The 24,745-nt window shown below is 36.0% G+C and overlaps 1 protein-coding gene across 4 annotated transcripts in view; it reads left to right on the top strand.

Annotated features, from left to right (window-relative positions):
* The window catches only part of TBC1D23 (TBC1 domain family member 23), a 36,526-nt gene extending 12,299 nt beyond the window's left edge, over positions 1-24,227 (top strand). For 2 of the 4 annotated variants that reach the window (XM_074807224.1, XM_074807215.1), the window contains 15 exons: positions 2,362-2,485; positions 4,612-4,736; positions 4,850-4,893; positions 5,828-5,931; positions 6,714-6,836; positions 7,883-7,975; positions 10,761-10,931; positions 11,152-11,194; positions 11,904-12,013; positions 12,675-12,817; positions 14,010-14,054; positions 17,130-17,218; positions 19,831-19,966; positions 21,156-21,350; positions 22,480-24,227. In XM_074807224.1, coding sequence (XP_074663325.1) covers positions 2,362-2,485; positions 4,612-4,736; positions 4,850-4,893; positions 5,828-5,931; positions 6,714-6,836; positions 7,883-7,975; positions 10,761-10,931; positions 11,152-11,194; positions 11,904-12,013; positions 12,675-12,817; positions 14,010-14,054; positions 17,130-17,218; positions 19,831-19,966; positions 21,156-21,350; positions 22,480-22,561 — 1,627 coding nt within the window. In that variant the 3' untranslated portion in view covers positions 22,562-24,227. The remainder of the gene's footprint in view (positions 1-2,361; positions 2,486-4,611; positions 4,737-4,849; positions 4,894-5,827; positions 5,932-6,713; positions 6,837-7,882; positions 7,976-10,760; positions 10,932-11,151; positions 11,195-11,903; positions 12,014-12,674; positions 12,818-14,009; positions 14,055-17,129; positions 17,219-19,830; positions 19,967-21,155; positions 21,351-22,479) is intronic. The other 2 variants (XM_074807241.1, XM_074807234.1) reach the window with 1 other exon arrangement.
* The last annotated feature ends 518 nt before the right edge of the window (positions 24,228-24,745 follow it).

Genomic DNA, 24,745 nt, shown 5'->3' with positions numbered 1-24,745 from the left:
TGACACTCCAGAGAGGCTACAGGGTCTTCTGATTAAGACCTTGTGAAATAATATATGGATAGTCTGTAATTAAAGATCTTTGATCCTCTGGAGAGGAGAATCTGGCCCAGCGACTGGACGTGTACCCATAATATGAAAAGTGCAGGTTTGGTGTTGTGGCAGGAAACATTTATTGGTCTGTCACTTGACTCAGCTTTTGTCCATCTCTGGTTTAAGGTACTGTTGGGCTCTGCGAACTGTTTGGGAATAGTGGCATTATGGTCACAGAACTCTTGTACTTTCAGCCATAGAAAGCTTTCGGAGTGTCTACTATTTGAGTTTCTCTCTAAGAACCCAGGCAGTGTTTCAATGAGATGTAGACTGATTTTTGGGCGTTTTTTTGTTTTCCAACAGGAGAATGAAAGACAATTTATAGTAGACTTGCAAATCTCCACTTAGGTCAGTTTGGTCTCAATTTGAAATTTGACTGCTGGACCATCATTACTATTTTAAAGGGGTTTTTTCTTAACTTTTTGCTATTTTGTTTTTTAAAGCGTACAGTTTTTATTCACATTTTCTCATGTTCTGTAACTATCGCAAAGTATTTATTGGGAATTTATTCTAACAAAATGTTGACAACAGGTGAGGGAAATATAAAGCATAATCTGTTGGACCATATTATATCTTGGATTTTTTTGAAAGAGCATCTCTAGCAAGCCAAAGGAAGAATGGGGGGGGGGGGGGGGGGCAGGGAAGTAATAGGCTATTTTAGATGAGGGTGGTTTTGCTATTTTTTTCCTTGGAAGCACTGTTACTCTCAAGGCTTTTTAGTATAAAGTATTCTGTGGATACCTATCCTTCTCTTCCTACTGCCTTTCCTCTAGAATGGTGAGTTTTCTGAATTATACAAAATTAACAAACAGTTAATATGGAAGTCCCAGGTCATTAGTATTTTTTGTTTGGGCCTTAAGTAGAAGAAAACACCATCTCAGATAGACAATTGAGTGGAGAGTGATTTGTGTGAGAGCTTGTAAGGTAGTAAGCTGATTTAAAAGCTGCAAGTGGGTAGTGGAAGTGTGTCTCATCCCAGGGACCACATGAGGACAGTGCATTATATCTGCTTACATTTCATCAATATTACCTCTGACAGAGGGTAGAAAATAGCTTCCGTGAGGTTTTTTTGTTAAAAAACAAAACACCACCACATCTCTGCTAAAGTAAAATGTAGGTTAGTTTCCAGGGCAATTTATTTCTATTTAGCTACCTTTTTAAAATTGTTTTTGCTTTGCTTTTTGTTTTACGAGTCTTTCCAATGGCTGAGCCTGCTGCCTCAATGGGGCTTCTAGCCTAGGAAGTAATGGCTAGGTACAGGAATTCACAGTTCTTGATAAGTGGGGTTTTTGGCATGGCTGTTCTTGGTTTTTTCTGTGAGGTTTTTATTTTAAACTGGGTGTTTATTAAGGGTTGATTCCTACAATACGTACCAAAAGTAAAAAATTACTGAGCAAAGCAGTTAAGAAAAATGTGTGAACAAGATGGTTGACTGTCAGTAGGAATGTGGAAGGATTCTTTTTGAAGTTATTTTTGGTTATATATCCACTCCTAATGTTAAACGGTGGTAAAGAATGACTGACTGACTGGAGTAATTGACCATATTAACCATTCAAACCAAGTAATTTGCAAGTCTAGTTCTTATGCTAAATTCATTAATAGAATTTTTTCTTTTCATTGTTTTTGTCCTGTTAATGGGAAGTCAGAGTTCTTGTGATAATTTCAAAAAAGAATCCCCACATATAATCTGCTGTGAATGTTTCTATTTCAGCACCATAGACATACCCTTGTTTAAGAAGGTTAGGCTGGTAATTGTGTTTGGAGATCTACGTTAAGTTTCTAATGTCTTTAAACAACTGTTTCTTCATTTTTAAATACTCCTTTATTTCCTGCTTGATGAATTGACATTTAATTGTTATTCATGTGTGAAATATCTATTAAACTTCCTTTGGCTGCCATATTAAAATTATTTATATTTTTTTATTCTGTTTTTAGTTAACAACATTGATACCATGCTAACCTTGTTTTGATATTTAAATCTGTTTTAAATACTTCTGTATTATATACTCTTATCAAGTATTGACAATATTTTGTTCTCTCTCCTGCTTTATTATTATAGTGGGGTTTTCAGTGTTTGTGGGTTTTTTGTTGTTTTGTTTTTGTTGGGTTTTTTTAACTCTTGAGGCAAATTGACTTCATGATCAGTCCTTGTGAATTAAAAGAACAATATAGGAAATTACATAATCACAACTAATAAAGAATTGCTACTGTTAGTGTGACAACTGGAATATTACGAGGGGGTTTATGATTATTTTCACTGCTACTTTTTAGGGATTGTTTTATGAAAGGAAGACCATTTCATCTATTTAGACTGCTTCTTCAGTACCATGAGCCTGAACTCTGCTCCTTTCTTGATACTAAGAAGATGACTCCAGACTCATATGCACTCAACTGGGTAATAAAGTGAAAGTAGGGAAACATAATGAAAAATAAATTTGTTAAAATTTAAGTACATGTTGCCAGTTTATGGAAGAGTAGTACAAGAAATTGGAACTTAGTATATTGAATAAATTGCATGTTTTAATATAGTGGGGGCTTTTTGGTTTTGGTTGTTTAACATAAGGTATGAAATTTTGTTAAGCTCACATTTCTGTGGTACTGGATGTTAATTGAGCCACTGATGTTAGGAACTACTTAGAATAGTAAGAATGGGAGCAACTTAACATACTCAAAAAGTAAGAAGCCATGATTTTTATAGTGGGTAGCTGTATGGTTGTAGATAAGGATAAACATCAGCCTCGTGGGTCTCTTAAATTTAATTGTTTTAAAAACCTCCATGCTAACAGATATATTTGGCTGCCTCATACAGTGCTATGCCTTTTAGAATTTAGGCAAATATATTTTACAGCTCTTCAAGAAAAGGTGAAAACTGCCTCAAGTTGGGGTGGTTACAAAGACACCTCAATCATATTTTTTTTACAAAGTTTGTGTAGCAGGACTACAACATAAAGCAGCAAAATTCTCATGTTTTGGTGCTACTTAGTATATGCAGTACAAAATCATGATACGGTGCTTGCAGAGGCAAAGTCTGTAAATTGGTAAAGAAGACTTTATGACCCATGAACTCTTCTAGGCTCTTCTTTCATACCCATTGGCTTTGTAAAAGTTTTTGTAACTCTGTGTACTTTCAGTTAAATAAGACTGAAATGTATGATTAAACTGTGAGGTCTTTATTTGTTTTGGGTTTTTTAAGATGATTTTTTTTTTTTAGGCTGCTACCAATTTTAATATAAAAATGTGTCCAGAAAGAATTTCCATATTCTTAAAATCTGCCTTTTGCCAGTCATCAGCCTTCAAAAGAGGAATCAGGTCTTTTTTTACTACTGAATCTCGGTTTTTTTCATATATAATCTTCCTTAGTAAATACAGACTTTTTTGAAGTTTCTTCTAAGTTTAGTGATTCATTAGGAAATAATCTTCCCTTTGAAAGGAGGTAGGGAAGTGAGCTGGCAGTCCTCAATGTCATGCTTTCTGGTGTACAATCTTAGAAAAAAAAATCTTGAGCCTCATATTATGAGATTACATTAAAACTCCTCCAGACTAAGTTTTTTGACAGATGAAACAAGTAGTTTTAATGTGTAGAAATACAGAAGCATCGTTCAGAGACCTGTCATTGTCTCATTCAGGGACATTTTGTCTTCATTGCGTTGGATTTAGAAGTGGATAGATCATCTTACCTTTTGTTACAAAAGTATACTAGGAAATGCTGAAATATTCCATGATAGCGTTTAAAAACAGATCTTAAGCTTTTGAAAGCTGTAGCTCTGTTGATACAGAATTTGCATGCATTGGCAAATGTAGTGAGCCCCCAGGGAAGCCAGCTGGTGTGCATTTAGGTTAGGTGTGATTGCCAATATTATCTGGCATGTATGAAAAGAAGTTCCTACCTTCTATGCGCTTTGAACTTTGCATATCAGAGTGGGTGTATCTTTAAAAGAGAACGTGGGAACAGGCAAATGGTTTGTTAAGTGGTAATGAAAATTTTCTGTTGTTTGCAAATGTTTAATTACTCAGCCATAAAGCATCATCAGGTAATGTTAAGTAAGTGGCATTGACAAACACATGTGCAACCATGTTCAGTTAGCTTGGTTCTACTGTGAAAAATAAAAAGAATGTTGTTTACAGGATCCTTTCAAAGTCCTATTTGTTAAGCTAGTTGAGTAAATATATCCTCTTGTTGTCACGTTGGTATAATTGGTATTTAGCAGTGGCAATGAGCTAGGCAGTATTCCAGCCTGACTGTTGCCTCTGGTTGAATTTGCAAGGCTGACAACGTACAGCTGAGTTTGCCTTCACACTAGGAGTATTTATTCACAGAGAATCTGTAGTATTACTGCAGGTTCCATAAAAATCGTTTTTGAGGGTAGAACCATCCTTCAGTACGTGGTACAAATGTATGTTTTAATTTAACGTTGTTGATTTTATTTTCTTTTAGATATCTTGTATCTCTGTTAAAAACATTATCCTGGTAAGATTGTTCCTGGTTATTGCTTTTTCTCACACTGTTTTCCAAATTTTTAGCTTGGAAGCCTCTTCTCATATTACTGTTCAGCTGAAGTCACTCAGGCAATATGGGATGGATATCTACAACAAGCAGATCCATTCTTTATTTATTTCTTAATGTTAATCATCCTTGTCAATGCAAAGTAAGTGTATAGTTAATTCTTTTAGACATTCCTTGCTGACACAGTTTTAATCCATTTCTGTTTCATTTTGGTTTTACTGACTTAATCTATGCCTGTGACTTTACTGTTTTCAGAGACGTTATCTTAGCACAAGAATCAGATAAAGAAGAAATGATAAGTAAGTACTTCTCTTATATAGCTGCTAGTGAAATGTTACTGTATAGTATAATCCCCATTGATTATTATTTTTAATTGCTAAATAACTGAATTATTTAATTATTTACCATGTAATTTTTCTCATTAACGAATCCCCCCACCCACTAATTCCTTTCTAACTATTCTTTTGCTGCATCACATTTGCCTTGTCCTTAACATTCTTTTCTTGAGTTTCCTTTTTAGCACTCTGGCACCTAGTTTTATACTTCATTTTGGAGTACTTGAAGCAATCACCATATTTCCAAGCCCAAAGCAGGAGTTTTCAAATCCTTCTTTAAATGTACTGCACTTTTAGCATTTTCCAGATGGTTATCTTTGTATGCACTTGATTTGGGCCTAATTAATTGGTTTTGGCTTCTCCTCTTCTGTTTTTGTAGAAATTACCCTAAATTTCTTGTGACCCTATTTCACCTGCCTTTGTTTTTTTTTTACATGGCATAGTACAATATAATTAATAATCTCCTAGTAGGAGGGTGCTTCAAATTTTGTATCCTTGCCATATACTGTAGAACTACACCCTTGTACCATCCTGTACGTATAAGAGTGCTACTGATAAGTATGCTGTTTTGGAGGATTTTCCTGCTCAGCCCTCTTTAGAAAAGGCAGCTGACTTAGTATTACAACTGAAAGGTAAATCTATACAGAAGTAAGAGTGTGGTAAAAACTAATTTGCATAGAAGGTTTGGAATTCTAGCAATTAGCATGGGTTTCCTGTGGCTAAGGAGTATTTCCTGTCTCTTCCTACCTGGAGAATGAATCAACATGCACATTGAATCAATGAAATCAGTTGTGTTATGCCTTATTAAAATTAAGTTATTTTATGATATGAAAAAATGTATGGTGCTGCTTTTCTGCATCTGAAATAATGGTGCATTTATGTTCTTTGTGTATCTCAGAATTCTTAGAAACTTCACCAGCCAATCTTGATTTAGAGGATATAGAAGATCTCTTCTCTTTGGCACAATATTACTGTAGCAAAACTCCAGCTTCTTTCAGGAAGGTAATAAGAAAGTAGTTTTGAAATTCTTTTCTTTTTGGTGACTCTGTAAGCTTCTGCTGACAGTAACTTTGAGTATTTCATTTTTATTTTTTTTTAAACAATTTCTTCATGTTGTTACTCTGGCGGTATTTACTGTTAGGATCTTCGAAAGATAAGAAGATTAAGTGAAACATGTTAGAGAAACTTCCCTGCAGTGTTCTCACTTCATGACCGATGACCTTCTCTTGTAAACCAGGTCCTTGTAAGAACTGATGAAGCAAAAATGCGATCCTGACACAACTGCTTCGTAGCAGAGTGCACAGCAGTCCTAGCTCTGCTTGCAACAGCAAACACGAAAAAGTCGCTTACTAGAGATAAAGCTGTCCTCACCTGCACTGTTCTTGCAGTTCTTCCTTACTCAGCATATCTGACTTCAGTGAATTAATTAAGTAAAAGTAGTTGGTAGTCGTTGCCATTGCCTTGATGTACTTTCTCTGACAGGTGTAGACCAGGATGTGAGGTTTTTTTGGGGGGAAAGAAAAAAAAAAAACCCCACAAATCGAAAAAAAGGTATTTCATCATCTTGGGCTGGTCAGAGTGGTGAATAAACATGTTTGTAATGGAAGTTCAGGCCTTGTCATGTTTTTCAGAAAGAATTTCAGTAGATCAAAAATTTGATGACTGTGTGGAGAAGATAGGCATGTATTGTGCTTGATGTTTGTGATGTGGTGGATGTAGTTTTACTTTAAGCCTGAAGACAATGGCTTCAGTTAACTTTTTGCTTTTTTCTCTTGCTTTATTAGGACAACCACAGTCTCTTTGGCAGCAGCTTGCTGGGCCTCAAAGATGATGACACAGACTTGAGCCAGGCTCTCTGTCTAGCAGTTTCTGTGTCTGAGATTCTTCAAGCAAATCAGCAACAAGGAGTCAGTATACTGAATTACTCCTTTCCCTCCCCCCCCAATTTTATAGAAAAGGAAAAGAAATCCTTACTACTTCTTGTACCACAAATATTTTTAAGTGCTAACAACACAGATGAATATTTGTTATTTCAGGATAAAGTATTCTTGTCTTGAAGTTGACTGCCTTGTAAATGATCTGGTGACTGCAGTGCATTTGTGCTGTAGCAACTAGAGCTACAGCACAGGGAAACTTAATGCAGCTGATTTGAATCTGAGGAGTGGGAGCTTAAAATAATTATCTCACTTATTTGAATTGCTTTCCAAATGTAGCTACTGTAGGGGAAAAATTAAAACCCACTACTTGGTACATTTGAGAAGAATGCCATTATGAAATATCTATCTTTTGTCAGTGAAAGGTTTAAACAAACAAAAAGATTTATTCAAGCTGGTTTTGTAGTAGTTAATTGCAGACATACTTAGATGCAAGGTCTTCACTTGCAGTATTTAACACCGATATGTGCATAGCTAGATTACAGTGTTTCTTAATGACTGCTGACTTTTTGTAGCAGTTTCCAGCCCCCAGTTTCATCATGCATACTATTTTTTTTTCCCCTCCTTGTCCAGGTGAAGTTAAGCATCTGTATATACCCTGTTGAAGCCAGTGGGGTATAAAGCTATCCTTATGTGCTGTGCTGAGTAGTAATGCACTGTTGGATTGGGGCTTCAGAGTTGTCCCTTATGATGTCTTGTTGATGGGTGCCCTCATACCCACTATATTTCTTCTCAGTAGAGGTGAAATAATTACACTGTGTGCATTGCACTTGGGTGATCCTTTCTGCTGTGCAAGATGATGTATTAATGGGAAATCACTATCAGAATACTGTTGGTCTGCTAACTGTAGGAGTTCAGATTAATCACATGAAATAAGATTTTTCCAATAGCCGCTAGCCCTTTTGGAGGGTTTCCTGTAGTATTGGATTTAGTATCAAAATATAATTGAATAATATACTTTCTCATCAATAATTACACAATTTTAAAATTTTGTAACAAGCAAAATCTTTCTTTTTCAGGAAGGAGTAAGGTTCTTCGTAGTGGATTGTCGTCCTGCAGAGCAATACAATGCTGGGCATTTATCAACAGCATTTCATTTAGACTCAGATTTGGTTCGTATGCTTTTTGTTTCTTTACTGATTTTTTTAAATCCTGAGTTAAATAGAAGGAGAGGGAAATGTCTGTCTTGAAAAAAATTATCCTTAGTTTAGTCTGTGGACTGCAGTGCCTGGCTATGTGATGGTTTCAAAAGTTAACTTCTCTAAAGGAGATTGGTGGAACCATCATTTTACTGGGAAGTTTAGTTCTTAATGACATTAGAATTTGGAATTGTAGACTTCCTGTTCTTTGGTTATAACTGGAAACCCATACAGGCTAAAGACTAGACATTGCTTGGAGGAGAAATCACTTTTTAGCATCATAATTTCCAACTAAAGGTGTAACTAGTAGCCCTTTTTTTTTCTTTTTTTTTTTTTCTTTTTTATCCCCTTCAGCCAGTCTTACTGCAGCCTGGTTATAAGGATTTAGTTGCTCCTTTAAAATTCCTGCAGTACAGTATGAGAGAGGAAGTACATTAATTATGTGACTGATATGTACTGTGGACTAATTACTTCATTAAAGATTTTGCTGTAGTTTCCACTTCATTATGAATTGCTAACTGAATATTCAATCATATTTTTCTTTGTCCTGTTCTCCCAAAATCACTTAGGGTTCAGCAGGTTTACAGTGTATTCTTTGCTTCTAGATTAACCCTCTACTACTTCACTTCGAGCAGTCTATGGATGCTGCATGGGACAATTTCTATGTATAAAAGCCATAAAAGGCTTTTTTACCTTTCTTCATTAAGAAGCTCAGTCCTGCATCTCTTTTCTTTACCCCTCTAATTCAAACGCTGTTTTATTCAGTATTCTTTGCACAAGTATAATTATACAGTGTTTTGGGTTTTAACCTAGATAAAAAATTATTTAGGAAAAAACTTTCCCCATGGCATGTGGGTGTTCCTCTGCTAGCCTTATTTGAACATCATAATCACTACAGTAGAAATAAACATAAATTATGAATTAGTTTAAAAATCTAGTAATAGGTGAAAAATAAGTCCATGAAAACAGTTCTTAAATTGGATGTGATTAGTTCACATGTATTTAAATTACATATTGGAATTAACTTCTGCAGTGTGTGTCAGCTGGTATGTGTTGGAGGATTTCACCAGACTGGGGGTATCTCTAGGCTGGCTTTATTAACAACTCGGAGTTGGGCCAGCACCTCAGGGAGTGGCAACAACTCACAAAAAGCACCTTCTATATATATGATTCTTCATAACATGCAATACAATACAAAGAGTCTTTGGTGATTTTCCAGGGACTTATAGTTCTCAATTCATCATCAGTTTCACAAGTCCATCGTATTCCACAGCTTCGGCTAGTTCTTATCGTTCCGTTCCAGTTCCTCTTCGGACACCACTGCTCACTGATGGAGTCTTTGGTCATCATGGTTACTTATCTTCTGAACAATCTTCATCGTAATTCACTTTTAGACTTCTGAAAAAAGACTCAAAATGTTCTATTTAACATATACTTAATCTATGTCTAGCTCTTCATTACCTAGCCTTTATAAGTTGCTTAAACTGTCAGTATTGTTCCTAGAGCAGCTGTGCATACTGCATTGAACTGTCAGTATTGTTCCTAGAGCACCTGTGCTCTATTAATTAAACCTATAAAACAATATTTATTAATTATTCCTGCTATTAATAATATCCTGAAAGAGTTTTCTAAAGCTTGTTCCTTTTACAGTATGGTGAGGATCCTTCATGAACCATGCTGGATTAACGTCACCAGGTTCATCTCTGTTTTTAGAAGTTTAATGCCAGGAAAACATTGTAGGGAAGAATCTTTGAGACAAAAAGCCATTAATGGAACTTCTTTGCATTTAATACGCTTGTATGTGCAAAGTACACACAATTTATTTTAAGGGGAGGCATTGGGAAAAAGCACTTTGGAATCCATCTCATTTATCAAGTCCTACGTGCTAAATCTCACTACTTCCTCTCTCTCGCTAATAAAGCACCAGCATTTGGCTCTAGGAAAGCCCCAGTTAAAATTCAGGTTGACTTACTGACGGCTAGCTTGTGTACTGGTTACTGCGTACTTCATCTTTTAATGCAGTGTAAAGGCTAGATAATGAGAAGTCCTCCCCCCAGAATTCAGTTACAAGTCGACTTTTCCTTATTAATTTAAATAAGTGTTTTCCCCACAAGAGCAGGTTAAAATTTCAGCTGTATTTCGGAAGTCTTTGTTCCTCCATCTGTTTCATATAGCAGCTTATTGGTTCTGCATGCATAATAGGCCTTCAGGAGACCACAGCCTTAACTTTTTGAGAGTACTAAGAATCCCAGGTATCTCCCTGTACTCCTGATGGTAATTTTTTTCCAAATCTTGGTAAGTAAATGACAAAAAGCTTAGTGGGGAGACAAGAGGAGGACCTTACTGGCACCTAGAAATTGTAGATATTTTAAAGGGTTTCAAAACTGCAAAGTTTGAATGTGTTGTGCTTCAGCATGTGCAAATATGGAAATTGGTCCCTCTGCAATATTGCCAATATAATCCAAAGTTAAAGCTGCAAAAGACTTTTTCCACAACTATTAAATGTCTGCAAAAATAAACTAACAAATAGCTGCATTTCTTTCCTGGGGACAGCAAGGTGGAGCGAGGAAGAAAAGGCCCATTGTCAGTGTTTACGTAGCCTGAGGTGTGGGTCAAGTTGTCTTTTTTGTGTGTCGTACAGTGATGATGTTGCCTTGTTTGTGCTCAACAAATTATAAACATTTTCAAAGTTTGTATCTCTTCACAAGTTGCGTTACAGTGTGCTGGTGTCAAACAGCACTCTTTGTTCATTCCACAGATGCTTCAAAACCCCTCAGAATTTGCACAGTCTGTAAAATCCCTATTAGAAGCACAAAAACAATCTATTGAGTCTGGCTCCATAGCTGGTGGGGAACATCTCTGCTTCATGGGAAGTGGCAGGGAAGAAGAAGATATGTATATGAACATGGTGCTAGCACACTTCTTACAGGTACAACTAAATTTCTGTTGATTGTACTAGCTGAAATAAAATGTTGTCTGTGAGTATCGTTGATACTAAATGGCAAAATATTTTCCCCTTAAAACCTTAACTGTTTTTTACATTACTCAAGGTTACAGTTTTCATGAAATTAACCCATGTTTCATTACCATGCTTGCAAAACTCATTCCACAGACTTTTGCTTCAACCCAAAATGTCTTTTCTGTTGCAGAAAAATAAGGAGTATGTAAGCATTGCCAAAGGAGGATTTATGGGTAAGCTTATTATAATGAGCTTTGGCTTGAGAAAACTTGATATCTTAATGCTGTTGATATTTTTATTAGGTTTTGGCTAGAAATCAGCTAAATGAATAGCAAATAGGTCTCATTTGTTGGGTTTTTATTTTGTGTAAGTCAACACTGTGCACTTGCATGTTTGTGATTAACTGTTACAGCTTACCCACATTTCTGAATGGTGAAAAATTAATACAGGAAGTGGGGAAATTCCCTCTAACATCATCCTTGATGTTTAGTCTCTAGATGGCAGATCCCTATCGAGGTGCTATTCCATAATTACTATTAATTGTTGTTGTGTTTCCTTAAACCATCAGTTTATAATTCTGCAGTTTATGTTGCTGGAATCAACCAGGCTCTACAACAGTGGAGAGATTTGTGCTACAATATGAGTGTAGAGGCATTACTAGTCAATATGTGCAGTGTCTTAACAGCTGTATTTAGGATTAAAGCAGTGATTTATTTTTAGTCGCTGCTGTACTTTAACTGTTTTCTTTACTAAAATAAAGATTATCCTAATGCCTTTGTACTACTGAAAGAAAAAACAGGGATGATTATAGCAGTATCTGAATTTATCTGTTTTATTAAATCATGTGGAGTAAAAATTGTTACTGATTAGTCTTGGATATACAGTATTTTCATCGACTAATTCCAGTGTAGTTCTGAATGTTTTTTAATGGTCTTTTCACAGCCCTCCAGCAGCACTTAGCAGATATCAACGTGGAAGGACCTGAAAATGGATATGGCCACTGGATTGCTAGTACCTCAGGCTCAAGAAGTAGCATAAACTCCTCTGTTGATGTAAGTTAATTTTAATCTCATGGTGTAGTGACATGGGATCCCCAGGTGTAGTGAATTTTTCCTTCATATTCCTCATTCTGTTCTGTAAAACGCATTACTGCAAGGCATGATTGTTTTCAGTTGTGTGTTTAATTTCAAACTGTATTCACTGTCCAGTTGGAGGCAACCTAAACATTTTTATCCTCTTGAAAGGAAGAGCTTGTAGAGAAGAACTTGCTATAGTCATTCTCCAGCAGAATATATGTAATGGACAATTATTTTCCTGGCTCTTTTTCACTCTGGGAATAAATTACTATAAAACTGGCATATAATTTCATGGGAAAGCTCAAACTTGTCTCTTTTCTACATATGTTTTCGTAGAAGTTGGCTTTTAATTTGGATCCAATTTACCATTAATAGAATTCATTCCTCTCTAGATTTTCATAGAGTGATCAGTAATAAGGTTTGTTAAGCTTGCTTTATTGGATCATCTTTTATCCCAGGCACATATTGTTGCTGTCATTCGATAGAACTCTAAAAGAACACTTAATGCTGTAATTAATGTTCTGCTGAGTACCAAAAAGTAGATTACTATTTTGTAGTCTGTTTCCTTTCTTAAGAAACAAGAGATGAAATAACATTATTTTTATATGATTAATCCTGAGAGGAGTTACTTTTACAGGGTGATTCTCCTAATGGTTCAAGTGATGGAAAAGGAGTGAAGTCCCTGGTGAACAAAATGACGGTTGCTTTGAAGACAAAATCAGTGAACGTGAAAGAAAAAGTTATTAGTTTTATTGAAAATACATCTACTCCAGTGGACAGGTGCGTCATTTATATCTCACTGTGAATTAGCAGCGAGGAGTGACTTCCCATTTCAGGTGGCTGTTTTGTAAATGTGAAGACAGTGCTAATTAGGAAAAAAGTTATCTTCCAGTTTCAGCTTTTAGATTTCGTATCCCTACCCTCCTCACAATTTTATCATGACACAATTAGCCTCCCAGGCTGCCTTAGTATTGCAAGGCCAGTGTGAGCAGCCTTTTCTCTTGAATGTATCTAGAATTTGTCACTGCATGTTTAGTTTGACTTCTTATAATGTGTTGCTTCTGTATTTGGTCTAAAAGTCAAGAATGATTTCGCTTTTATTTCAGTTCCTCCCCATCCTGACTCTAATGCAATGGGTGAATGACAGAAGGATTCTGGATGGGGTTTTTTGTTTGGTTGGTTTTGTTCTGTTTTGGTTTTTTCACTGCCCCATCTTGTCAAGTTAAGGTTAACTTTTTTTGAAGATCTTGGGTTTTTTTCAAGTCCTGATGTAAAGCTGCTTTTCAAACCCAGAATCCACTCTTGTCCATTTTTTGTATCTTCAAGTAGAGCTGAGAATGAGAATGTGCAAACATGTTAAGACACTTCCAAAGTTGGAAGTCATCATTCCAAATACTTATCTTAACCAGATAAAAGAATATCAGCTTTCATCTGTCAAAGCTTTAATTCAATAGTCTGTTTTAGAGTTCTTGAAAATACAGCCTTTGGAGTGGTATGCTGCTAAGATAGTGGTATTCAGGAATTTTACAGAGCTAGTGTGTTTTGATATCAGGATTTAAAATACATGCCAAACGAACAGTAGTTTTTAGTACTCTTGTACCTAATCAGAAGGTACAGATTGTTACTTCTTTTTGTGTTGGAAAATGGGGTTTTTAAATTATTATTATTATTATTTCACAATTAGAGGCAAAAAATTCTTAAATAGCACTTGGTAGTAGCTTTTGCTGTGGGAAGAATTCAAGTAAGGCTTGTATGTAAGCCATACATAGCATGAAAAATGCATCTTTTAATAGCAATTTTACAAATATTTCTCTACCTCGTGGCTGTCATGAAGCATTGCTTTTATTTATAAGCATCCTCGTTGAAGAAGATACATTGCCAATATAGAGCGTTTCAATTATTTATCTATATTTTTCCTTTAAACTTTTTTTTTTAATTCTCTTGTTCTGTCCTCTGCCCCAATGTACTATAGAATACCTTTCAATATTCCCTGGCCAGACAGAGCAAGCCTGGAGCGGTAAGCTTGATCGTTAAGCAGTCTGACTAAAACCACCTTTGTCGTATTTAGCATGGCATCGCAATATTTGTAAGCATTGGTTACACTGACAAAATTGCTCACATTTTTATATTGATTTAGGTTTTCTGAATGTATGAAAGCTATTGGTTTTTACAAGTACTGGTCAGGGGACTAGAGGAAGAAAAAGAATGTATTGGCAGTGCTTTCTTCTATTAGTTTCTGCTTTGTTATTTCTGCTGTCTCTCTTACTATTGCTTTCTATGGAATTTTTGTTTTACTTATTATTTCCTACATGCATTTTATCAGTGACTTGTACTAGTGAAAGACACCAGGAGCAATTACTGAACAAATTATGGCTTAAGGTTTTAACAAGAGAGACTACAACTACGAAAAGGACTTGTTACAAACTGTTCATAAAGTATCATCAGAGCTTAGGTATAACAGGGAATCCATATGGAAATTCTGTCTGGAAATCTGGAATTTCTGTGCTTCTCATCACACGGTGATAGAACACGCTGGTAGAAGCAGAGGTACTCATTACTGGGAAAAGAAAAATGCTGAGTTGATAAGCAAATATGCCTTGCAACTCTCCCTCATCTTGTTCACAAAATTACCGTTTCACACAAATGTGGAATCCCTTCACATTTGTCTCGGATTTATTGCCTTATAATTATTTCAGAAATAGAAATTGTGAATTGAGGTTATATAAAATTACTTGTATACAATAAATGAAGAACAGCTCATGTGGAATCACTTTGGAACTTGGGTTGTACTTTAGGAACTCTATAGCTTTTGACCCTTATAGACTGAAAAACATGAATATTGGTGCTGGAAGAATTAATGAAGATTTAAAACGCTATTTATGTTTTCCAGGATTTTGGACCAATTCATCTTTCAAGTAGTTTGCATATAATTTGAGATAGGATTTACTCATAAGCATTACCAAATGGTGTTGTGTGAGCAAAACCAATAGCAATGTTAACCAATATTCTTTTTTTTTAAAAAAAGTGGGAATATCCCAATAGCACATACTATATTTTGTTAATTTAGAAATCCTAAAGATCACAGGGATTTCTCCCCGTGTTGATCAATTTTTAGAATATGTTATAAAAGTGTTAAAATTCCAACTTGAAACAGTTGGTGACTGTGTTTGATAACTGAAAGACGCTTGAATCTGTATTTGAACCAAGGAGGTTTGATATACTGAGATTATACCTGGGTTATTTTACTTGCTCCTTTCACTCGCACTGCTTATCATCTTTCACTGAGAAGATGAAATAATAAATTTGCTCACGCTATGGACCACTAGACTATCATCTTAAAATTGCAGCTCTTAAAAACCTGGAAGGGCATTCTTTTCCCATTCGTTCAATTAGATCCACTTTGTGTTTATCACCAATATATTTCACTTTGCAGGTTTGCCACTAAAGGAAATTGCATTCAGTTTGTAACAGTGTAATGATGGCCTTCCATGCAAACAGGTTAAAGGAAATCCATTTCTGATTTAAGATGTTACCAGCATTTTATAAAGCAGCTTTTTACTTTCTCTTGTCTTGACTAACTTTGATCTATAAACACCAATGAGATCTTCTCTTAAATCCTCTCTGTGTAATTCAATTCGATGCTATTTAAATGTGCTTCTTCTTACTCAATTGGTTATGTATGACTAAAGCATATTCACAAAAGCCTCCATATAGAAGCACTGTCCTCTTGAATTGTCAGTGTTATTGATGCTTATTGTCTTAAACACTAATGAGCATGTTTTTGTACGTTTATGTTTGGTTTCATTGTAGAATGCATTTCTGGTTTTTTTTCCTATTAAAACATTTCCTTGTTTTGTCTACATTAGTAAATTTTAGCTGTAGAAAATGTAGGTTTCTTTTTTAACTTTCAAATATGCTTTCAGGTATACATAAGTACTAGCATTCATTTATATATCACTAAAGAATTTGCCTCTCCAACTTAATTCTACAGTAGCGTGTAAACTGGAGTTGGTGAATATACTTCAAACAGGAACTAGGGCTGATCATTTATAGGAAATATGAATACACATGATAGGGAGGGAGATTATAGAAGGTGAAATGGGGGAAGGGGACAGACATATTTTGGTTTTGATTTGTTTTTTTAAACCACTACATGTTGCCAGTTCTAAAAGCTAAAATCATGACTGCTTATTTTTTTTAGCAATTACCTGTTTTGTAGCTTTGTGAACCTTTAGGTTTTCTCGTATTTTTCAGGTATTCTCAGCAGTTGAGAGCCAGAGCTTTTAACACGACAGCAGTGACGATGTAATCACAGCATTCTGAGCTGGGGCTTTAAAACATCTTAGGATTTGCAACTGTTACTGTCAAACATTAAGACTCAGTTGTGCGTGTTTGTGTTATTTAATACCATCTGCACAGATGGATTTAAATGGGATTTTTTTTTTTAGGTCAATATCTGTGCAGAAATCCCAGTGATGCTGGGATTTCAGTAGTAGGAATTGTTTCACCAAAGATTTTAGGATTTGTCTCATGCTGGAGAAGGTAACGGACAGGAAGTCAGAGTTCACACTACAGTGGATGGTTTATAATAACACCACTTTGAAGTGCTTAAGGTATTTTGTTATCCTTTGAGGGATTAACCAGAAAAAATGCACTTCCAGACACGTTAGTTAGGAGTCTTCATTTTTTCCTTCGTCCCAATCCTTGTAAAGCTGCCCTGACTGTCCAGAAATATTTCAGTTTCATGCTAGAAACTTCATAGCATGTTGTCAGTTTTCAGGGGTCTAATGTATTTTGTCATTTGAGAAGATGACCAGAAGTTCTTTTTAAAACGAAAAAGTATTTCTTTTCACTTTGTTACAACAGTCAGCCTTGCCAAGTAACTGAAACACGTGCTTTTACTAGCCAAATTGCTTGATGGGTCAGTCACAGCTTCCTTGCAGGCAGCTTCATGAAATTCTCTTGTCCTTCTCAGTCGCACAGTTCTGTTTACATTTTGCTAACAGGTTATTGTAGGAGTCATACCATCAGTTTGAAAGTTACTTTTGTTCTCCCATCCCATGTTCTCTCCTGCCCTTTTCATTGCCAACAGACACGTCAGCAGCAGTGACAGAGTAGGAAAACCCTACCGTGGTGTGAAACCAGTATTCAGCATTGGAGATGAAGAAGAATATGATACTGGTACGGTAGAATATTTTCCTCTTACCTAGATTAATGTATTTAGAGAAAGTTACTAAGTTTGGCTAAACCACAAAAGTGTGTTTTACATCTTTGCTTACAATGTGATGTTTTTCTAACTGTTGTCATCGGTCGTGTTTGTTACGGCGGTGCCTAGGACCAACCAAGAAAGAAACACCCTCTTCAAATTCAAATACATAGTAGCAGACTAAATAAAAAAGGTTTTGTGATAGGCATCAAACAGCCAACAGGAAGAAATGGAAATAGATGGGTTTAGTGGATTGTTCATGTTCACTTGTCATTTCTATAGGAAAGATCTGGTTTTCTACACTGGTCTTGTACATGTAAACCTGCAATTACAACAGTAAGCAAAACGTGAAAGACGTAGTTTGGCTCATAGATCTTGGGCTGAATCTCTGGTATGGGCAGTTCATAATACAATCTGAATTTCTGAAAAATATAGTTGGACCTAGACTTAAGATGGCTAATATGTGCACACTTCTCCAGTCTTTTGGACTTTTTAGCATTGAATCTATTAATAATTGATTAATCTCTTGTTACATATGCAGAATGCTGTGGAAAAAAATGTGCAATTTTTATTTAATGCTTTTATCTAGTTGAAAAGTTACAGGAAAACTGTAAAAGTTTTCACAAAAGCTTATTTTAGACCTGCTGTCCTGGTTTTGTTCTGGTAGTGTTAGCTCACTCCCAACCATCATCATCTCATAAGTTCTGTGGCCAGAAGGCATACTCTGCTTCCATGTGAGAAGCAAATAACTAGACTAAGAATCTTTGGCTTGCAAAAGAAATAATGAGGAAGATTAATGAAGGAGATTCATAGGATCTGGAGTTGGTTAAATAAGATTGATGACAAGCAGTTGGTCCTTATTTGTCTGCTGTAAGAATTGTGAAGGAGCAAAATGAAACAAGATACTTCTCCAAATGCCATGTAATTAAGTTCACTCAGTTCTTTGAGCATCCATAATAGTGTTTGACAAAGTCTATGTGGTTTCAGAAAACCAAGTCGTCAAAGATTAATTGTCTAGAACATATTTTCAGTAATGGTTGTTTGCTCATTTCTATTTACATTTGCTTCTACAAACACTATTAGACTTAGTAAATGAGCAGAATAACTGCAGTGATTTGAATAAACAAAGCCAACACGTAAGAAGTGAAATACATGTTGTTTGGTACAGAAGAATGCAAAAGTGAACTTGTTTCTGTATAATTTTGGGGGGTTTTTTGTAGTAATTGCAATTGGCTGTAATAATTGCAACCTGCTCTAGGTGGCTGTGCTTGAGTAGGAGAGTTGGACCAGATGACCTCCAGAGGTCCCTTCCATCCTCAACCATTCTGTGAAATGAGGGTGGATTTTGTTCCATTCCTTTTAATTTCATAATGTATTTTTTCCATGAAAACCTTTTCAAAACTGTGGCTGTAATTCTGAATTACTTGGAAATAAATAGTTAAAGTGTGGAAAACTGGCTTTGAAAAAGGCACTTTAAAGATGTATCCTTTGAAGCTATTTCTGGGAGTAATTTCTTTAAATTTAATGTAGTTCATTGTTTCAGATAACTGGATTGCTTCATTTCTTCTAATGTAGACCAACGTTACTATGTAAACATAATCACCATATGTAGACATAAAAAACAGTGTTTTGCAACTAAGGGATAACATTTGCAGGAGTTTCAGGTGTTTCACAGAAGTCTGTGCTGAAAATTTTGGTAAGGAGGTGAACCCAAAGACAATAATTTTTGCTAACTATCCAAGGTTATTCAAGGTAGTAAGGACAGACTGAAGAATTGAAGGAGTCTTTTGCTAGTCTGAGTGTCTGGGCAATAAAATGACACATGAAATTCAATATGAATTAATGAGAGGTGAGAGACATGAAAAAAGAAACAGTTCTAGTTTCAGATACAAGGTGGTAGACTGATTTGACTGTGTCATGGAGCACTAAGTTTGTACGAAGTAAGAGCTCGTTAGCAGTCAGAAAAGCAAATGCTAGGAATGATAAGGAAAGGAACAGAATAAAACAGAGGTCTCTGTAAACCTGTGGTTCACCCACACATTGAATATTGTATGTCTTGCTCCTCTACATCAGAAACAGTATGTCTGAACAGGAAAGATGTGAAACAGCTATTTAAGGGAAGAAGAGTCGCCCACAGAAATAATGCCTGGCCTGGAAAGGGATCGACAGGTGCTTATTTCTTTTTGTACAAGAAACTAGAAACCACAGGAGGAGGCTTTCCTGGAATGTAGTTGACATGTTTTTGGTACTCCTTGCCCACAAATACTGGTGTTGTCGATGCAAAAAGTTCTAAGGAAAGTCTGGACAAGTCCATGTGAAAGAAATCTATTAAACTTTACTGAATGGACAAATCAGACCAGCCAGAAAAATCCCCTGAGCTGAAAATAGTTGTCTGCTGAGAGAGAATTAAAAGAGAAGTACCAGATAGACATGCCTTTTTCTTTCTTCCCTCTGAACAACTGTTTATGATGGACCTTGGTTTGAACCAGTGTAGCCACTATGGGTTTAAGTGAGTTGAAAAGTTGTTTCATGTTGTGTGAAAATCTTATCTCTTTTTTTATTTTTTTAACCCTTCCCTTCAAAATAGATGAAATTGATAGCTCCTCAATGTCAGATGATGATCGAAAAGAGGTCGTCAACATCCAAACATGGATAAATAAACCTGATGTGAAGTATAACTTCCCCTGTAACGAAGTAAAAGAAAATGGACATATGTTTCCCAGGTACTGGAATTAGACCTAAGCTTAATGAAAATGTCTCTCTTGATACATATTTTAAAAAAAAGGGGGGGGGCAATTAAGTTATTCCTGATATTAAGCTAGGAAATGAAGATGTGAAACAACCAAGAACAAAACATTACTGCTATATTTGCGTTCTTATATTTGCAGTGTTATAGAATGGTAATTATGTACAAAATCTGGTGTGAAGTTTTGCTTTGCAAAACAAGTTAGTAAGAAAAATATCCTTGGTATACATAGGCATATTTTTCAAGAGCAGGTAGACCCGAGTACCTGTGGCTCTGGTTTTTCCTGTCTACTTGTCTCTGTGCCCTGTACTACGCACCCATCTTGCCCCTACGATTCAGTGAGCTTGTTAATCCTGCAAGAGCAGAACGTGGTGCTTCTGTACTTAGGCTTCCCCAAAGAGTACAAATCCTGTTGAATCTGTGTGACAGAAAATTATGATAGGTTTTCTCTTGTATCATGGTCTGTTCTTGACTTATTATTACTTTTATTTTCCCGTTAGATTTAATTTATATGGTGTATGATTAGTAATCTGTCGTAGTGTGATTTCTCAAACGGAGTTGGAACTCAACTAGTTTGTTGCCACTACTAGTTGAACATGTGTTCCTTCCATGAAGAAGGCAAAAGTGAGTCTTGAACTGAGCTGGCAGGTCAGCATCTCCACATGAGTGCTCGTACAGTGACTGACAATCAGGGAGCGCCAGCACATCCTGTTAACCTAGGTCTGATGCTCCACATGTAGAGTTGCTGCTCTGTAGATGGAGGGATGGGGTTGGGGTATGATTGAAGAATGAAAGGGAGAGGCTGGAGGCGTTTTCCCTGCTCTGTGCGTGGCCTCACACGTTACTGGTGGTTGTGATCTTTGTTGATAGCGCTCACGGCTGTTGTGCTGAGGTGAGGATGTTAACTGCTCGCTCTGGTTTTGTATGCTGTTGTGGATGCCGTGCTTGTTTTCAGAAATGGCTGTGATACAGTACTGAAGGAAAATCTGAAGTATTTTGTAGACGTTTCTAAATTACAGATTTTAGAAGTATTAAAACTGTTTCTTAGATTTGGGAACTGTTTTATCTAGCTCTCTCATTGTAGCTTATTTGTAGAATTTAGCTTTCTAAATAGCCAATATTTAGTTCATTAGCAAATTCAATTTGTATTTTTCTTTTCCTTCAAGTCACCTCCTAGTAACAGCAACTCATATGTACTGTTTGAGAGAGATTCCATCACGAAAGGGACTGGCTTACATACAGTCTCGACAGGCACTCAACTCTGTAGTCAAAATCACATCCAAGAAGAAACACCCGGAACTGATCACCTTTAAATATGGAAATAGCAATACTTCAGGCATAGAAATTTTGGCAGTTGAAAGGTAAGCCATCTCAGTAGCAGAGATGTAAGTAGTAATGACATACGGAATGTTGCCAACTGGAAATCGGGGGCATGCAGAAGTGAGTTCAAAAGTAATAGTTGCATTTAGGAATAGATAATTCAGATGTAAACTAGAAAAAAAGATCTGCCAGCAGAATGAGGAGAGTTTGCAAGACCCAGCAGAAAGGAACTCCATGGTCTGCAACAACAGTTGTTGGGGATGGGATGTTTTCTTTTTGTAAAGTGTCTTAAATGAAAATGAAGCGGACAACTATCTGCAGCCTGAAGTATGGATTTGTGAAGAGTGGGATTTAAGAGAGTGGTCTTACTTCTGTGATATCTTTTTTTGAGATATCTAACTCTTCCTAAGCATTGTACAAGGAGTCTAGAAACTGAACCCCTGAAACCTGGTTCCTGAAGGTTAGGTATTGCCATGCTCAGCATTTGCGTGCTAAGGCTGGGGGGAAGCTGGAGGGATGGTTGTATTGGGCTTTCTTCCACCGCTGGAGCCTGTTGTTTCTTAGCACTGTTTTAACAGAGTTGCTGACATCAATTGGAGAGTTTCTCATCTTCTTCCTTGGGGAGAACTGTTCTCACAGGAAGTGGGGGATTAATTTCCTAGCTAACTAGGGAAGTTGTTCTATGCCTGTTGCTGCTTTGAATGAAATTAGCTTGGTAATAGGTCAGACAAAGGTAAATGAAAATGTTGCAGATAACTTTGCTGCTTGTTGACTGGATTAAATCCAGAAGAGAAAGGATGGTAAATAAATGATCTAGAGCTATCTATAGGAATGAAAAAAAAAAAAAAAAGAGGGCTGCCATGCTTCAGTCAGACAGTGCTATGTGTAGAGATCTTTAACTGCCTGATCTATACTATTGTCAATTAATTAAAAACTTTTCCTTTCCAGGATAGCCTGTGAAGTACTCCTCAACAGTTCTAAGTTCACAAATGGAAAGCATTTCATAGTATAAAAAGGAAATAAATGTTATTTTCTCACTAGTTTGTAATACATTCCCCTTTTCTTTCCTCCTAACTTGTGCCAGAGGAAAAATCAAAACAAGAATTATGGAATTGACACTGAAAAATTTCATAGTGAATTAATGATGGCTTTTTCTAATCTTTTTTTAAGGTATTTGATTCCAAATGCAGGTGATGCTACCAAAGCCATAAAACAACAGATCATGAAAGTATTGGATGCCTTGGAGAGTTAATAACTAAAGACTTTGTAGAGAACGGTTTATAAAGAAGAAGCAACCAAGATACTCTATGCGGACACAAGCTGACTGTTTCCCAACTTAATACTAACTCAAGAGAATTTTTCTGTTTGCTGATGGGAGTGCCTGAGTAGCAGGCTTAAGATAGGGTAAATTATTATCAGTTTCTGAACAGGATTTTAATTTTTTTATTATATTTTTTGTTTTGAAGATATGTTTATTATAAAGGTCAGTTTGTTTCATTTTTAATGCAGCCTTAATGTGAGTGACCTACATCTTTCCAAGAGAAGATGCAGCTGGGTTCACGTTAAGTGTGTTAAAGGAATGAAGCACTGCCAGGTACAGAGAGGCGGTTGAAAACAAGTTTCTAAATTACTGTCCCTTGAAAGTAAAGTATCTCCATTGCCTACAGTCTATAAATTTGATTTTGCCTACTGGGTGGTATCAAGGACCAATTAAAAACTTAGGTTTGTGAGCAGAGCAGATAAAAATCTTAGAAATACTGGTTCCTTCTCATTAAAAGTGGTTAAGTCCAGCTTGGGCTGCAGATAGATGGAAAAAAATGCAAGCAATTTGTAAAATTAACTTTTTTTAAAAAGTCTTACCTTCTGCTAGGTTAAATAATTGGAATTGGTACTAAGAGTATTTTTAAATACCAAAATGAATTGTGCACAATAAGCTTTTATTACAGGGTTGTGATTCTTTTAATTACACAACATTTTACATTTTAGGGGTTGAGGCTGTTTCTCTTCTAAAGATGAGTGTGCATTGAAGTGCACTGAAATTGAAGTTAATTCTTCCTGACAGAATATGACAGTTGAAAACAAGTTACCTTGCTCCTCAGAAACAAAATGGTCTAAGATAGTAATTAGACATTTAAAAACTTTCAGTTCAGCACAGAATTATGTGCTGATAGAAGGTGTGTTCAGCAAGAAAATTAATGCACACAAAGTGAAGAGATTCACGTGCCATATACCTACATATTCATTACTCACTGCCTTCATTGATTCAAGCATTTGTTTATATTCTTTTAACAAACATCTTCTAAATCAATTAATGTTTGAGAGATGGCAACTATGTGATTGTTTATCAGCAGCTTTCTGCTTGTTCCAAGAACGGTTCTTGTGTTAAAAAGCTCGGTACAGGAATGTCCTTACGGCCGAGGCATAGCATCTTTGTAGACTGATGTGGAAATTAGCAAAAACTGTGAAATAAAAATAATAGGGATTAGCTTTGCTTCGTGAGGTCTTCTGAGTATTTGCATCAAAACCTGTGAATTGTACATCATCAGGAGGTAAAATAAGTTAAACTGACCTTTATAAAAAACAGTTATTCTAAGTTATTTTACTAGGAATCAAGCTAGGGCACCTTAATTCTGGAACTAATTCCTTTTTTTTGTTCTTAGTATCTGAGTAAACACCAATAGAACTTGAACTGTTGAAGATATTTGCATGAAATTGCACCTGGGCCAATGCTCATGTATTTATAGTTTTGCCCAGCAGCTGTTGTATTACATTTTCCTCTTCCTACTCCTTTCTGAAAATATCCTGAAGAGTCTCTGACTCTGTGCCTACTTCAGCAATGAGATTTTTTTCATGTAAAGATGTTTGTGTTACTGTTTATAAACTACAGTTGTAAATAAACCAGTACAATTTGAACATAACTTGTTCTGTCAGAAGGCGTTCAGTTGCACACTGTGTGAATTCTCTGAATCAATTAACGGTTTCTCCTAAAGGTATTTTGTAAATGGAAGTGAATTTGATCTTTGGAGTGGAAGCTGATTATGAATCCTAGGGAGCTACTGTCAGTGACATCTTTACATTTGTAAGTATTTTGGAATTTAGACTAATTTCATTAAATACTTTTGGGTGGGCCATAGTAAGCATTCATAGAAAGGTCAAAATGAGGTAACAAATGATCAGATAATAGAAGGGGTCTCTGTATAAATTCCAGACTTCTCAGCATCATGCTTTTATGTTATGAAAATGATACAGCTCATTTCTCCTCATCATTGGGCAGGGAATTGTGAAAAGTACGCAGTTGTTAAATGTGTATTTGGGTATTAAATATGGAAAGTGGGTAGTGTGTATGCTTCTCTGAGGATGACAAATACAGATCTTTTTAGATCCACTGTAAGTAAAGGTACATTAAGTCAGCTCTTAAACCTTTTCTGTGTAGAAA

Source organism: Strix aluco, chromosome 2, assembly GCF_031877795.1.
Source record: "Strix aluco isolate bStrAlu1 chromosome 2, bStrAlu1.hap1, whole genome shotgun sequence".
NCBI lineage: Eukaryota > Metazoa > Chordata > Aves > Strigiformes > Strigidae > Strix > Strix aluco.
Note: the sequence above shows the minus strand (reverse complement) of the source record. Positions and strands in the feature narration are given on the sequence as shown.